Source organism: Elgaria multicarinata, chromosome 5 (assembly GCF_023053635.1).
Source record: "Elgaria multicarinata webbii isolate HBS135686 ecotype San Diego chromosome 5, rElgMul1.1.pri, whole genome shotgun sequence".
Classification (NCBI taxonomy): Eukaryota; Metazoa; Chordata; class Lepidosauria; order Squamata; family Anguidae; genus Elgaria; species Elgaria multicarinata.
In genome coordinates this window covers 63,450,786-63,468,326 of record NC_086175.1, presented here as the reverse complement: position 1 = coordinate 63,468,326, position 17,541 = coordinate 63,450,786, and the positions used below count along the sequence as shown (strand labels likewise).

General features: G+C 39.5%; 1 protein-coding gene across 4 annotated transcripts in view; it reads left to right on the top strand.

The window, feature by feature from the left end:
* The window catches only part of DMD (dystrophin), a 1,279,927-nt gene that overhangs the window by 933,583 nt on the left and 328,803 nt on the right, over positions 1–17,541 (top strand). For all 4 annotated transcript variants that reach the window (XM_063126497.1, XM_063126496.1, XM_063126495.1 and 1 more), the window contains exon 52: positions 6,773–6,890. In XM_063126497.1, the coding sequence (XP_062982567.1) occupies positions 6,773–6,890 (118 nt within the window). The remainder of the gene's footprint in view (positions 1–6,772; positions 6,891–17,541) is intronic.

Sequence of the window (17,541 nt, the reverse complement as noted above, 5' to 3'; positions counted from 1 at the left end):
TTTTTTTTAAAATAACAATAATAGATCAGTAACTCTTTATTTATTTATTTATTTATTTATTTTATTTTATTTCTATACTGCCTTTCTGAAACACATTGTCATTTCAAAGGGTTCAGGAAATATACATGATAATCTAATAAACAACATAGATAAACATGTAAACCAACCTTAAAAACAGTAACAATAATTTTAAAAGAAAAGTTTAAAAGATGTGTCTTGAGACCTTTCCTGAAGGTGGGGAAAATTGTACCCAGTCTTAACTCCAAAGTGAACGTTTTCCAGGAGCAAGACAGGAGAAAGTCCTTTCTTACGTGCTTAACAAGCAGGACTCTACAAGCGAAGGCTTTCAGAAGGCCTCTCCTGCTGATCTTAATAACTGAGCAGGTTCATACTGAGACAAGTGGTCTCTCAGATAGCCAGTACCTAAGCTGTTTAGCTTTAAAAGTTTAAAGCAACATCTTGAATTTAGGCCAGAAAACACTATTGAGGTGATGTGATCATGACACCACGTACTAGTTCGTAGTCTGACTGCTGCATTTTCAACCAATTGAAGCTTTTGGATGCTTTTCAAGGGTAGTGCCATGTAGAGTGCATTGCAATAGACTACATGTGATGTGACCAAGGCATTCATAAATGTTACCAGATGAGACTGACCCAAGAATAGTCGCAGCTGGTGCACTGGGTGCAGTTGTGCAAATGCACTTACCACCACCACTGCCACCTAAAGATCCAAGTGCAGAATACAAACCTGATCTTTCAGGGTTAGTGCAACCCCATCCAGTTCAGGTTTTTTATTTATTACATTTTATTTATTTATTACATTTTTATACCGCCCAATAGCCAAAGCTCTCTGGGCGGTTCACAAAATACAAAACAAGGCTCAGTTCTTGATTTTCAAACAGAACGCAAGACGGAAAGTTCCTTGATTCTTAACAACAAAGATCACTCAGCTCACAGTCTGGCCACACAGCTCTATTATTATTATTATTATTATTATTATTATTATTATTATTATTATTATTATTATTTATATAGCACCATCAATGTACATGGTGCTGTACAGAGTAAAACAGTAAATAGCAAGGCCCTGCCGCATAGGCTTACAATCTAATAAAATCATAGTAAAACAATAAGGAGGGGAAGAGAATGCCAACAGGCACAGGGTAGGGTAAGCAGGCACAGGGTAGGGTAAAACTAACAGTATAAAGTCCACACAACATCAAGTTTTAAAAGCTTTAGGAAAAATAAAAGTTTTTAGTTGAGCTTTAAAAGCTGTGATTGAACTTGTAGTTCTCAAATGTTCTGGAAGAGCGTTCCAGGCGTAAGGGGCAGCAGAAGAAAATGGACAAAGCCGAGCAAGGGAAGTAGAGGCCCTTGGGCAGGCGAGAAACATGCTCTAGTTTGGCGCGCCAGGAGCGCTTCTTTTAAGCTCTTCGGATATTCCAGCTGAGAACTGCAAATGAATCCAAATCGCCAAGGCAGGCATTCTACTGACCGACAGCACCCCAGTCTTTTCTGGATTTTGTTTCAGTTTGTTCACCCTCATCCAACCCATTATCACAATAATAGTGGTAGCAACATAATAACAACAAAAACAAAAACAACAGCTCCCACACAGTCCGTACATAGCATTCCATTTAAGCTGTCCATCAATAGTAATGTTCTAGAATCCATTCCATAATCTTTCTTTCATCCAAGGCAAAAGCACACTGCCTGGAAGAATCCACAGTGCCTTCTCCAAGACAGTCAGTGCCATGGTCCAATGGTTAGGAGAAAAGCATTGGGGTTTCCATTGGAACAATTTACATTGCAGTCCAAACAGCAGTGGCCTGCAAACAACTACTCAGGGAAAATTCCAAACGCCCAGTCCAACACTCTAGCCACTATACCACAGATGTCAATATCAAAGCTACCGCTCACTCCACTCAGTATCTTCCAAATATGGAGATATTCAGTTTAGACACACACACACACACACACACACACACACACACACACACGGGGAGAGAGAGAGAGAGAGAGAGAGAGAGAGAGAGAGAGAGAGAGAGCAGGATAATTCCGGAGACTTTAGAAGCTTCAATTGGGCATGTCTCTGCTCTGATATTAATCAATGGGTTTGGAAGCAGCCAATCTCCACTCTGGAAGATGGAATACTCCACGGATGTTCGCGGTTACCAGATAATTCTGGGAAGGAGTGCACACCCCTAATAGCTTCTCATTGTTTAAAGATTGGTGTTATTATCTGTGGCTTTAAGACTAAGATGTTTAATATATTTTAGCACTGATGAACTTTGAGATGATTCAACAAAACTCAAGTCATCTTGTATGTTAATATTTCAAAATCTTTGTTCAGTTATTAATGTATTGAAAATGTGAGGCATTCTGTTTTTATTATGTGAAATACTTATTTGTTCACCATGAAATTGGGATGAACAAGACATTGGTATTCAATTAGGGTAGATCTGGATATCCTCTCAAGGATCCCTCCCAAGCCTGTGGTCCATAATTGTGGAGCACACAATTGGACTCTTGGACTAGTACAAGGAGTAGAGCTTATCTTTGTGCCCCTGGCATAGGGGTGATGTACTTCTACTTTGCTAAGGAGATTGCTTTCAATTGATTGGCTCTTCTGGAAGAAGGGAAACATTTAGAGAACTGGGATTAAATTTCTCCCTCCTTGTGTGGAGTGCAGTAATTCAGTCTGGCTAGATTTACACAATACACTAACCCACGATGGGTTATCATGTTGCCTGAACACAGTGCTTTTACTACAGGGTGAGTTAACGTGTTGTCTGAAGCAGTACGTTTTCTGCAGTGTGGCTTGTTAACCATGCAGTTTGGTTGTTGTTTTTCCTCTGACATGCACTTTGAGCCTATGGCTTCTTGTTGAGTTCAGGGTGGTTAACAAGCCACACTGCATGGTTAACAAGCAACCCTGCAGTAAAAGTACTGCATTCAGACAACATGATAACCCACCCTGCGGAAAAGGCTGCATTCAGACGACCCTAAGGTTCAACAACAACCCTCAACTGTTGTGTGAACCCAGCCCCTGTGAACAAAAAAAGCAGTTCAGTAGTGGTAGATAACAACAAAAAAGGAACACAGTGGCTGTGTTGCTCTCTAGGAGGCTTCTGATCATAGTGGTAGTCTCCTGACAATTGATGGGGAGAAGTGAACTTCAGGACATGTGTTGGAGAGCTCAGCTGTGAATTCCCAGCTATGATTAACTTGAGTATTTGTAAATAAATGCAAATACTACAAACAAAGGAAACTAAACCCTGGATAAGAATTGAACCTCTGAAATATCACTGCTGAGAGAAATGTGGAGCTCATAACAATGTTTGAGCCAGCTGGAATATTTCCTTTTTAGCCAGCCAAAGGGAAATTTAAGGACTTTCTGTGAATCAAACAAGCATATTTGGGGTGGGTGGGGGCACTCTTCTATGTATGCTGGAATATTCAGGATCTTTATATTAACCTGGATTGTGTGGTAACTGAAGTTGCTGATGCAAGAAAAATGGAAATTTTACTTAGAAAGCAATTTTTAACTTGGAAAGAAACAATGTGTTTTGATTTTTGCAGCAAACAATTAAAGCTACCAATTATTATGGGTGTTAAAACTGTGTACAAAATCCAGCTGGGTTGTTTGTATTTTTTACAACAATGTTTTCATTGAATTAATCACTATGTGGATCAGACTAGAGCTTTTTCTATTGGAAAAATCCAGTTGATATTCAATGACTGGCCATAGGAGACTCCCGCAGATTCAGCTCTATATCTGACAAATAGGAAAACTATGATTCTAATGCCATAGCTGATTTATGAGTAGATAAATAAATGCTGCAAACTGCTTTGCACTCTGCAAGTGCTATAGAAATTATTAAGAAGGATTAGAATAATGATCAACCCACCTTAATTGTTTACTAGCAGTCCAAAGGATGACCAAAAATGGACTGCAAAGTGCAAGTAAATAGAGAAAAGTATATTCATCTTACATTGACTAAATGAGATACATCATAGCTTAGTCATTCAGAAAAGCATGAAGTGCTTTCATTAAATTAATTATCTATATTTTGGAAAATATTTTGTAATGAAATAAGGAGCAAGACATAATTTTAATACAATTTTATGGGTGATTTTCATTCCCTAGCACTGCCATCATCTATGGGGAAACTGCTTATATTTCAGGGCCTAAGAAACTCTCTGCCATTATAACTCCGACTTCCATAAGTTGATCCTTTCCTACTGCCACCAATTCTCTAAGAATACTTTAAAACCTCCTAATAGCTTGGTATAAGAGATAAATAATAATAATAATAATAATAATAATAATAATAATAATAATAATAATAATAATAATAATATATTTGTTATCCGCCTCTCCCTCTGGATTGAGGCGGGGTACAACACTAATAAAAACAACATAAAACACATACAACTAATTCAAATGTTTAAAACCAGTGCATCATTAAAAGCAGCACACCATAGGCACAAATACTAGGAAAAAAGATGATCTATTAAACAAGTTCATTTATTAAAGTGATATTTTACAAATAAGGGAATGCTAATATTTACTTTGGGGGTTTCAAAGGACTGCTGAGTGACAGTTGTTAGGGATTCAAGACACACTGTTGGTATTGCAAGCCTCTTAATGGTTTCTTTTACCTCAGGCCAAATTTCTAAACTTCCACCCCAGTCAAATGCACTCACAGCCATGTCCAGCTTCTGGGTACAGTCTTCCTCTGATTCCCAAAGCCTCAGCTTTCTCCTACTCCCTCTATAATACCACCAACCTGTAACAATATGAAAGAACTACTGGATTCAGCCTGTATTGGCTGTGCTTCCTGGGAGGAACCAGGAAGTTGTAAGGGGAGCACCCAGTGCTTCTGGCCTGAAGAGAGAGAGAGAGAGGCTACTGCCCGAGAGAGCTCATTGGAAAGGCTTTGTTTATTTAAATAAAACATAGTGGGGAAGGGGTTTGTAGGGTTTTTTTTGTGGGGGGAAGCAGAATCTGTGTGCGTCTGTGGGGTGCAGTACACCAACTTTGAAACATCACCAACCAAACCAGCACACCTCCCTGACTCCTTCCGTAACTGTTGACTCCTTAACTGTCATTTCCCAACATTCTTTTCCACCTAGCTAGAATCCCCAGCCAATCAGAGTTGAATGTACCTGATCCAGGCCCCATCTAACAATATTCAAAGCGATTGTCTCTCTTCCTCATAAGAACGCCACTAAACACTACTACACAGGTCTTTGACAGTAACAAAGCAAGGCCTCTGGCCTACTCAGATGCTTTATTGCCTCTCAGAGTTCACACAAAGTAAACATTGCATAACAACAACATATACGGGCATTTCTTTTAACAAATAACTAAGGAACTGGTATAAATCTTTTATTTCATGTCTACAAGACTTAGGTTTGGAAATGTTCACATTTTTTCTTTAGCCAATCCACATTATTCACATTCAGTTGCTGACTTCAGCACTTTGTTCCATATCTCAACCACACTTTTGTGTAAAGGATCTATAAAAGTTAGAAACCTGAAAATTAGATTTCCCTTGAACAGTCACTAACCACAAATGTGGAAAAGGCCTTAAAAGTCAGTGGCATTAGTTTTACATTTAAAAAAATCACAGAGGTGTTTGCTCTTGGATCATATTGCTTCATGATCCTGGCATTTCCAAGCTTTTTTTTTAAAATGAATAGGTTATGAAAATGAGACTGGCCAGAAAAAGAAAGAAAGAAAATGCATTCCTTCAAAATGAGATTTAAAAGTTGGGTACAGCTACAAAGTTTGATAGACCACACTAATCGCTGCACTTATTCCAGTATAGATTTTTAAAGAAATTAGGCTTTGATTACTGTAGCATCACAGGTTTTGCATTTCTTTCTTTTTTAAGAAAATTATTTCCTTAGAATAAAGCCCACAGTATCTATCATCTTCTCCTCTCCTTCCCCTCTCCTTTTCTAACAGTAGAACATATTTATTTATAATGTATTGATAGAAACCATGCTTCTAATTAGCAGAACTGATATTTCATTGTGTACAAACTGAGTTTTGTAGAATAGATGAAGATGACACAAAGGAGAATCTTGTGCAGTTAGAAAGCATGCAGAACTTATTTATAAGAATAGAGTAGCTCCAATTACATGTATCTTTTTACCCATATTTTATATCTCTTTTACAACTGGTTGTCATTAGTTCTCATGTCAACAGGCTGAATGAATTTTTATTGCATGTATGGTACAAAAAGGTTTATTACAATTTCAGTTTAAAGAGCTGACTGGTCTGCTACTGAGCTTAGTGCTTAACATGTTTCCTCTTTGAAATAGTTGACTAGCTTTCTAATGTACTTGATTCTGAACTGTTATGGATCCTTATTCTGTGCAATTGACTTAATCTCACAACTTTTTGCACAAGTCCCTGCTTTTTTTTGCAAAAGCTGTTCAGAGACATGTTGTAACTATGAATATGTGAATTCCATCCCAAAATTAAAATAATGGAATTTCATGGCATCTCTAATTAATTTAATTCATGACATTAGTCATTCCTCATGACAGTTAGGATAATATTAACTATCCGGTTGTCTAAGAGAGGTATGCTTGTATACACCTTATGTAGTTTGCTTTCTCCCACCCACCCCCCGGCAGCAAAAGACATAGAGATGACAACCATTCAAGATGTGGTCATGGTCCATTAATTCTAGGAGATTGGTGATGCATATGAATATAAACAACTGGTGTATATAAATTATATTCATTCTTTTAGGCAACACTTCAAGACTTGGAACAAAGGCGCCCACAACTGGAGGAGTTAATAACAGCTGCACAGAATCTGAAAAATAAAACTAGCAATCAAGAGGCTCGAGCAATCATTACTGATCGGAGTAAGTAGTGACTTTTCTGTGCCTATTATTCTTTAAGAATAGTGATTTGTATCCCAAACTTAAGTAAGCATAAGAGTATTCATGTATTGGATCTTTCCTGCTCCTTCTTCCCTACTACAGCCCCCAGCACCTCTTGAAAAGCCTCTCCCAGGGGTTTGGGGGACCCTCAGGAAAAGTCTGGAGCGTGGTGTGGGGGGCAGAGCAGGAGGAGGAATTGAAGAAAGTTGGATGGAGGCAGGTTGCCTGCATATTTAAATATCAGCAATGCAGATATGTATCACAGCTTGACCCCTGCACTCATTTTCAAATGGGAGGAAAATTCAAGCGACATTGCAATGCAATACATGACTTAAGACTTAAAGCACTTTAAAGCACTTAAAGCAGTGTGCTTTGCTCAAGTGAAAACAATGTAACACCCAAAGGAATCCCTGAGGAGGGTATTTGTGGCATATCTACAAAACAGCAAAGCAACTGAGGAGGACAACAAATTCAGCAGAATGAGGTTCTGGCAGAGCACATATAAATCATCATCATAAGTTGTGGAATGCATTGATTATTTTTCTGCATATTATACTTTTCTCAAGCATATCCTAAATGCTTACTAAATTAATCTGTTAAAGGAAACAATGGGCCAGGTTGCATGATTGCCACAGCCTACCATGGCTTATCTAAGTCACAGTGCATGGCAGCCACCCTTTTAAATTCATCCTGGTTGGTTTGTACAACACAGTAAGCCATGGCAACTACCCACTGCTATTTGAATATTTGAAAGAGCAGTTGGCATGCACTGCAACCCACTGTGGCTTAAATAAACCTCAGTGAGCTGCAGTGATTGCATGAACCTGGTCATTAATACATTAACATTGAATGACAAGAAAGGTTCTGAAGCAACTGTGTCCTACAGAAACTAAAGAGAGAATGAAAGACAGCTGTAGATTTAGGTCAAGCTGTGTTGACTTCCAGCCATAGGTGCAAAATGTTAAAACAGTCATGTGAATGCAGTTAACACAGTTAGCTATTCATGAGGATATGCCTCAGACTATGGCATATCACTTTCCTGGTACAAAAACCCATGGAGCGCAGTGTCATCATCACAGCTCTGTGAGGAAAGTAATATAAGAGCCAGATTAAATATATTGATACCCAGTTTTCTGGAAACCAAAAACATACCTTCTTGAGTTTGTCATAATTACCTATGTGTTATATGTGCTTGTCTTCTTTGACTGAGAGATAAAACTTTGGGCCAGTTCAAATGAAGCATAAAAATAAGCATGTAAAACTTTGCAGTTGGATATTTAAAAGCCTCAGTTTTAAAGTACATAACCCTAGTATATGCCATGATTGTGAGCTTCAGAATACCAACACTTTTATACCAAACCATCATAGCTTAAGGGTTTTCCTTGTTTGGAATGAGGTCTGAAAATGCTATCCTTCTTTACTCAGCTAGATTCATTCACATCGCAATACTAGGTGAGACTCTGGTAGATAATTGATAAGTCTGCCTGAATGCAGTTGCAAGGATGTATGAATTTGATTGAAGTAGTAGTGTAGGGCATGCAGAGCTTAATTCCTTTTTCAAAGGCCATGCTTCTGGTCAAAATCATCCCCAGCTGCTTTACCACCTGTGGCAGGGGCCTTGAGGCCTTTCATTGCGCCCCCTGCTGATTTCTATGTATCCAAGGCATGATTGCTAACTTCATGGTTGCTAAGTGTTTTTAAGTCTATGGGACCTCATTTCTCTATATTTTTAAGTCTATGTACCTCAACTTGCAGTTATGACATGCCCCCTTACTCTGTGATTGGCCGAAGTAATAAGTTGCAAATGGTGTGCTTACTTCCAATCAGTTCCTGCTTTGAGTGGGTGTGAGTAATGAGTGGCTGTGTAAGGTAAAGGTAAATGTTCCCCTTGAATGCAAACCGGCTGTACGGGGATGGGACTAAGTGGGCTGGGTCTTTTCCATCTGAAAGAGGAACATAGGTAAAGGAAGGGTGTATTTTGTCTTCTTGCTCCCCCTCCTATTAGCATTTTTGGGAGTGAGAGGGATGGTGCTTGATCTCCAACACTTTATTTGTGTTTGTTGGGAGGTGCGGTGCTTGTCTTCTGTTTGTTTGTTGTAAAGTAATGCAATTTCCAGCCCATTCACTAATCTGCCCACGTTCCTTTACCTCCAGGCTTTTGTATTTGGGGTAGTGGTGATTCAGGGGCATTTCATCTTCATCATCATCATCATCATCTTCTGACCCGCCTCTCCCTCCATGGCCATCTGCCTTGTGTTTGCTGTGGTACTATGGATGTTGTTTTGTGCATGTGGGTAGCACGTGCAAAGTTAAGGATTTTGCTATGTGCTCACTCACGTGTCTGCACTATTTTTGTTCATTGTGTGTGCAAGATTTCTGGGCTCACTGGCTGCCCCACCCAGCCCCATTTGTTTATTTTATTGGTGTGCAGCAGTGGGGGCCATTATGAACCATTTGTTGATAATGTTTGGATGATAGTATTTTGTTTTTATTTATTTATTATTAAATTATTTCATATTTTGAACATGTTGTTGTCTTTTGACCTGACCCCCTCATGGCCATTTTGAGAGTAACCATGCCCCCACAGTGGCGATTTTGTGAGCAGCCACATACCACAGGCTGAAAACGATTGGGTACTCCTGACCTATGCTATGAAGAGGGTGTCCCCATAACTTTTACCCTACAGAGAAAACAACTGATGGAGGCATTATGATTGGAAAAACAGATTGTGAGATGGTATTGTCCTCTGCTCTAGCAACCTCCCATGGCTGCATTTCTTAGAAAACTGTCATGAGACTGATCACACATCTCCCAGTGTCTTGACTAATTTGTTTATTGTATGCATTGAATCTATAATTGTAATATTGAAAATGATAAAAAGATTTAAAATAGCATAAAAAGCAGAGATTGGGTTTCTTTGATCATTTTGCTGGCTCTCTTGCAGGTAATATGGCATCATTAAGAAGTGCATTGTTTTCAAAAGTAGTTAATGGCTGCATTTCATGTATAATTGAAAATCCATACTGCTGTGACTCTCTGCCTTTCAAATTTAATGGAATACTCTCTGAGTGTTTGATCTTTGGAGGCCTTAACTGATGAGAGTTCTATTAGGGTTAGCTATTTTTCTTTGTCATGCATTAATTTCCAAACAGCATTCATAAGAGTAATTTATCTATTTTGGAAGCTTAATGAAATCCTATAACTATGCAAGTGTGACATTTTTAAAGGAAAAGGCCACTATATTTATCCAAATGATGTTATAATTTAGATTTTTTTTAGTTATTTTTCTTAATATGTATCAAAGATTGTCACAGGAATTATTTATTAAATATGGGAAACAGGCCAATAAATGAAGTAAGAACATATAATTCATCACTTTTGTATTCCATAGATGAAAGTGGTTGTCCCAGTTTCAAAGATCTTATGTATTAACTAAATATTAGCAAAATGATATATTTGCTTCCTTTAAATAAGCTCTGTTTAGATAGATCATTGCATATACTCGCTAAAAATGTGGTCTCTAAATTCTCTGTTATAATTTCTTATAAGGAAAGAATTAATAATTTGTTGCTGGTTTGCTGCCATGTAATATTTCTTCATAGCCATTATATTTTGGTGCTTGAGCTGGAAGAAACCAAACAAATTTTATTACAGTCTATTGTCTTTCATTGGCTTTAGAGGACTGGTGAAGCAGGAGGGCTTTTGATAGCCTCATAGCCACATTTATTTGAAAGTGGGCTGTCTCCCTGCAGTTGTTACCATCTCTACATGTTGAGGAAGGGAACATTCAAGTAGATATATGCAAGAGCTATGCGGTTCACCTCCCAATTTTTTTTTTTTTTAAAAAACCATTGCTGTTGAATGCTTAAAAAGGTTGATCAGATTTTCAAGTGTTTGCCAATCAGGGAACTGGTGAAAAGCAAGTTGAAAGGGGGAGTCAAGGGGGTTAAACCCCTTCAAAATGTGTGGAAGTTACTCAAAACCACAATAATAGAAGGTCAGCTAAACTGTACATCACAGGTTAGGAAAGGTAGCACCAAGTCCAAGACATCACCGGCATGGATAACTAGCATTGTCAAGGAAGCTATTATAGAAAAGAGGGCTTCTTTCAGAAAATGGAAGTCTTGCCCAAGTGAGGGAAATGAAAGGGAGCACAAGCTTACACAAAGGTGATGCAAACAGACAATAAGAGATGCAAAAAAGCATTTTTTTCTCTTCTCTACGGTGCCCGCCAGGCCAGGCTAACAGAGTTGGGGGGGAAATCCTCAATCTCTGGGAAGGAAAGGTGCAGGGAATTCTGGGAGAAGAGATGCCCTGCCCAGAGGTACAGAGCTGGCATTTTCGGCAATTCCACTGCCAGGAGGCGAAGGGCCCCCAAGAGATTTGCAGCCGACTCCACGATCTCAGCCATCAGTGGCTGAAACCAGAAAGGCACACAAAGAACCAGATGCTGGATCTGGTGATCCTAGAGCAGTTCCTGGCCATCCTGCCCTCGGAGATCAGGAGCTGGGTGAGAGAATGTGGAGCAGAGACCACTTCCCAGGCGGTGGCCCTGGCAGAAGATTTCCTCCTCAGCCAGGCAGAGAACAAGAAGCAGGAAGAGCAGCAGGCCTGTTTGCAGAATTGAGCATTGATTTCTCTGAGGCAGAGAAGGCTCCATGCAGGTGCAGTTCAGAGCAAAGAAGGATCATTCAGGAGGCTGACGGTGGAGCCACTGTGCAGGGTGAAGTCATGATGCCAGCAGTTGCTACCTCATCATCTCTTTCTGGTCGTGAAGGTGGAACAGAGGCCGTGGGACCCAATGAGGGTCTGGTGAACTTTGAGGAGGTGGCTGTGTCTTTCATGGAGGAGGAGTGGGTGCTGCTGGATCTGGACCAGAGAGCTCTGCATTGGGAAGTCACGGAGGAGATCTGTGGGATCGTGGCCTCTCTGGGCAAGGCTTTGTCTTTCCCTGAGTGCAATCCTATGTCTGTGTCTTTCACGGAGAAGGAGTGGGCGCTGCTGGATCCGGACCAGAGAGCTCTGCATCGGGAAGTCATGGAGGAGATCTGTGGGATCGTGACCTCTCTGGCGGCCTCACACCAGGTGGACCTTTTCATCGAGCTGCCCATCACAATCCCAAGATCTCTTCCTTGTTCGGTTGCCGCCAGCTCAGTTCTGATGGACCAGGAGAGAATAAAAACAGGAGCAATGCTCAAGATGAGGAATAAATCCTCTGCTTTTCATTGCCATGAGTACAGTGAAACCCCAGTACAGGAAAACTTAGCTGAACAAATGGAAATAAATCAGTATTCTGTGCTTAGGACAAGCTTTGATTCTCAATCAAGTCTTAAAAGCCATTGTAAAACTCACACAGATGACAACTCATTCAAACGCTTGGAGTGTGGAAAGAGCTTCACTAGAAGCACACACCTTAGTTCTCATCAAAGAATTCACACGGGAAAAACCATCTGAATGTGCCGACTGTGGAAAGCACTTCAGTCACAAGACAAGTCTCACTCATCAAAGAATTTGCATGGGAGAAACCATATGAATGTGCAGACTGTGGAAAGACCTTCAGTCAGAGCACAAGCCTCACCTCTCATCAAAGAATTCACACAGGGGAGAAACCATATGAATGTGCAGACTGTGGAAAGCACTTCGGTGATAAGTCACAACTCACTTCTCATCAAAGAATTCACACAGGAGAAACCATATGAATGTGCAGACAGTGAAAAGTGCTTCAGTCACAAGGCAAGTCTCACTCATCATCAAAGAATTCACACGGGAGAAATCATATGAATGTGCAGACTGTGGAAAACGCTTCAGTCATAGTTCAAACCTCACTTCTCATCAAAGAATTCACACAGGGGAGAAGCAATATGAATGTGCAGAGTGTGGAATGCGCTTCAGTTATAAGATACAACTCCGTCATCAAAGAATTAACACGGGAGAAACCATATGAATGTGCAGAGTTTGGAAAGCGCTTCAGTCAGTGGTCAAGGTCACTTCTCATCAAAGAATTCACACAGGAGAAACGGTATGAATGTGTAGAGGGTGGAAAGCACTTCAGTCAGTGGTCAAGGTTGTTGACCACTGTTGTTTTTATACTGATGTTTTTATATTTCTGATGGTTTTTTACATTTTGTATACTTTTTAATGTTTACCATTTTTAACTGTTGTAAACTGTCCAGAGAGCTTCGGCTATGGGGTGGTATATAAATGTAATAAATAAATAAATAATTTTGAAGAGCATATTGCTAATAACATCAAGGCCAACAATAAAAAATTCTTTAAATATATTAGAAGCAGAAAACTAGGTAGGGAAGCAGTTGGGCTGCTGGATGACAATGGAGTTAAGGGAAGCTCAATCAGAGTTCACTGCAGAAGATATAGGACAGATACCTGTACTTGAACTGATGTTTTCAGGAAGGGTGTCTGATGAACTGAGGCAAATAGTGGTGACAAAAGATGAAGTTCTCAATCTTATTGACAAAACGGATGATATCTGTAACGGATGTCAGGGTTCACCTGACAACCCTGCAAGGTAGGCTCCTGGACCAAACGTCCTGAACTCCCAAGCAACCGACCTCCCTAGGCTTGTCCACAACCGGGACAAGTCAGATGTTCAGGGAATAACACACAGACACACATTTAGGGACTAAAGCAAATTTATTACAGTCACTAAAACTAATACGTAAGGCCTTGGTTGGTAAAAGCCTCTTAAAAAGAAGGAAAGGGGAAAAGGGGGAAGGGAGATAAGGAAAAGGGGAGTGAGGAGAGAAGGTGAGGAAAAGTTCTAATAACTAGCCATTACCCCAATAAACAATCATACGTCCCCACACCCAACCGAAGCATCGGCTGGCCTTCTCCAGAATACCCACACACGTTAAAACATAAAAAAAACTCCGGGCAACCCCCTCCTGGTTGCTTCGGACCTGATCTTCCCAATTGTCATACGCACACACCACCAAGGAAGATGGAGGGTCTTCTTCATAGGACTTTTTATCTCTTTTTGGGACCCCCTGTCCCATGACCCTGGCAGACCAACCAGTGCCTTTCCCGGCCCTTTGCCCACCCCCTCTCATAGGGGCCAGGCCCACCTCTTTTCCCACAGCTGAATCCCATTAGCTTTTCCACCACCCTGATAACCTCTAGGTGCTGGTGGGAGTTAGACTGGCTCAAGGCAGGGATGACCTTGGCTGGCAGCCACCAACTCTCACCTTCCCCACCCAAGCCTGGCACAGCCAGTTTGAAACAATAGACCGTTCATAGAGGGCATATTTTACAGCCACATAGCAACAGCAGTTTAGAGGTTCAGATCTGTCAGGGATGCTTTAGGGTGGATTCCTGCATTGAGCAGGGGGTTGGACTCGATGGCCTTGTAGGCCCCTTCCAACTCTGCTATTCTATGATTCTATGATTTGCACTCCTGTCCTTCACAATATCCATCCTAGAGTTCTCAAAGAACTCAAATATGAAATTGCTGATCTTCTAACGAAAATATGCAGTATGTCCCTAAGCTCAGCCTCTATGTACCAGAGTACTGAAGGATGACCAACATAACACAATTTTTAAAAAGGGATCCAGGGGGATCTGGGAAATTACAGGTCAATTAGTTTAACATATTTTCCAGGTAAATTGGTTGAAAGCATTATTAAAGACAAAATTAGTAAGCATATAGGAGAACAAGTCCTTCTGAAAAAGAATCAACACTGCTTCTGTGAAGGCAAGTCCACCAATCTTTTATAGTTCTTTGAGAATGTCAGAAAACATGTACAAAGGGGTGATCTGGTGGACATTGTTTACTTGGACTTCCAAAGTGATTTTGATAAAGTCCCTCACTAAAGACTCCTGAGCAAAGTTAGCAGTCGTGGAATAAGTGGAGAGATCCTCTTATGGATCAGTAACTGGTTAAAGAATAGAAAGCAGAAAGTAGGAATAAATGGTTAATTCTCCCAATGGAAGGAAGTAAATAGTGGATCTCACAGAGATCTTTATTGGGACCAATTCTTTTCAACTTGTTCATAAATAATCTAGAATTAGGAATGAGCAGTGAAGTGGCCTCCTCCTACACCAGATGACCATGCCCTAAGATCTGATGGAAAATCTGTGTACCTCTGTCTTAGAATTTTATTTTTATTGAATTTATGGTTCTGCCCACCAGTATTCTTGCTACTGCTTTCTGGAACAAAAGCAGTTTCCAAAAACTCTTCAAAGATAGCTTCACATGCATTTAATCTACATGTAGTTAAGGCATGTGTCACCTTGCCCACATCTGACTTCATCATTATTCTCTTTAGAGCATCTAAAATAAGGATGTTATCATGGAAATATTTATGGGGAAATTTGCACCCTAGTAATGCTGCACACATTTCCCATGTCTATTCCTCCTCTTAGAATATAAGAAGAGCCATGCATCTTTGCTGTGAGATTCTAGTTAAATCACACACACCACACCAAAACTAGATATACAAACTTACTCTAGTTCAATAATCATCTAACATAACAAACAAAAGCACTCATTTGCATGAATCACTTCTTCAAACAAGCTCAGTGTGTTCAAATTAGACCCCGGGTAAAGTCAGAAATTAATCAATTGGTCAATCTGGAGTGTGTCAATTATTCCTAAATATTCAATCTAGTAGATGAGATAGCATTTGCCATGACATTTTCATAGAGATGCTCAGCAGTTCCTGGTGGTGATTCACATAAACATGAAAGCACATGATCCATATGAATCACTGCTAGGAAGTAGTGGAAGAAGCAGACTGTGTTCTGGACTCCTGATAAGGGGTTGTTGATATGCCTGCCTTACCAAGTACACATAGCGCAACGCAAACTCCATTTTAGATTTCATTTAAGTTCAACACAAACTCTATTTTAAAATTTCTTTCATACTAATTATACTCTAACAAATTTTAAAGACAACTTGAATTTTCGAAAACCTACCCGCACCTATTTGAAAAGCTTATTACATAAAACGTCTGTGGTTTTCATTTTAGTAGACATAGTGGATGCTAAAAGAGCTATTGCTCAAGCATGCTGCAAAGCATTTTAGAGCATGTGTCTCGATCCAGCAATATAGTAATAAAAATACTTTTATTGAATATCTTGCTTTGCCTGACAGCTTTATAGCTAAATCTTCAACCTATCATTCACTTTTGCAAAAGGATATATGAAGCTACCACTGTGAATTACAGCAGTGCTGTTGATCACAATATCTTAATAAAATAAGCATCACCACTGTCATAGTGCCATCCATATGGCTTTTTTACAATCTTTCTTGACAGTCTAACTGTGCTGAAAATATTTAAATGCAAACATGTATAACTGAGAAACAAAAGAAACTTGGTTTTACAGTTTTCTCACAACTTTAGACTATTGATCTAGGAATTCAAATAAATTCACACTTCAGCTAGATTTGATTAAATTAAAGAGAACGTGCATGATCATAGCTCAGTAAGTTGTAACTGGATGAATCAGAAAAATATATTATTATTATTATTATTATTATTATTATTATTATTTATTTATATAGCACCATCAATGTACATGGTGCTGTACAGAGTAAAACAGTAAATAGCAAGACCCTGCCGCATAGGGAACAGGAAGTTCAAGGCTCATTTCAAGTTGCTCTAAGTGTATTAAAGTTACATGCACTCTGTTAGACTTAGGAAGTCACATTGCTCCCTTGAAGGTTGGGCTCTCACCTGGATTTAATTTGAGCATGTGCTGAGCCAAAGAGGGAGGCAATTTGAATGAATCCTGAAGTGACCTGTGAAAAGCATCCCCATTGGGCAATTTTCACACCTCTATGAAAAAGAATGTGTAAGTGTTCTCCTGCCGTGCCACACACTGGATTTGGATGTCATAACAAACCGTGCTGCTCATTGGGAATTATGCAAATGACAGCCATGCCTGTAACATGTGCGGGGGTAGGGGAAGAAGCCACAATGGCTTTTTTTACTGACATGAGCATCTGAACACCCCCTTCTACTGGGAGACATCGGTTCTCCGGGTCAAAAAGAGCCTGTGAAAAGAAGCAGAAGAAAATCTAAATGTTATGCCAAATGAAAAAATATTTCAGTACAGCGGCCGTTTAAAGGACAAAACTTAGTCTATTCTGTCAAAGAGATTTGTCTTGCAATGCAAATTTTTCAACGTTGTAAGTGATAAATAGTGCCAGGTGCCATGTCTGACATGTCCTTCATCACTTTGCTCTCCTAGGTATACAGATTCCAAACTGTTGACTGCGTTTGTGTATGTGAGTTGTCAATATATATATATATATATATATATATATATATATATATATATCAATCATGCTTCTTAAGTGTACACACACACACACACACCTTCCTAAAAATCAGATTTTGAAATTTTAAATACAGCTTATTACAGCTGCTGATTTTATGAAATTGCTATGACATCAAATAGAGGATTTCCAGAGAGTTTTCCCGCAAATAATGTTAGAGGTCTTATATAACTAATTAAACCTTTGGAATTTTTAAAGCAAACTAATTTGTATGAGAAACTATACTGCATTTCCAAAATGATATAGCATTAATAGAAAAAGAAATGTTCTTTCTCCCCCCTTCTCTTTGTACTGCTAAAGGGCTATCATGAGGTGCCTGTTCGTTATGATGAATCT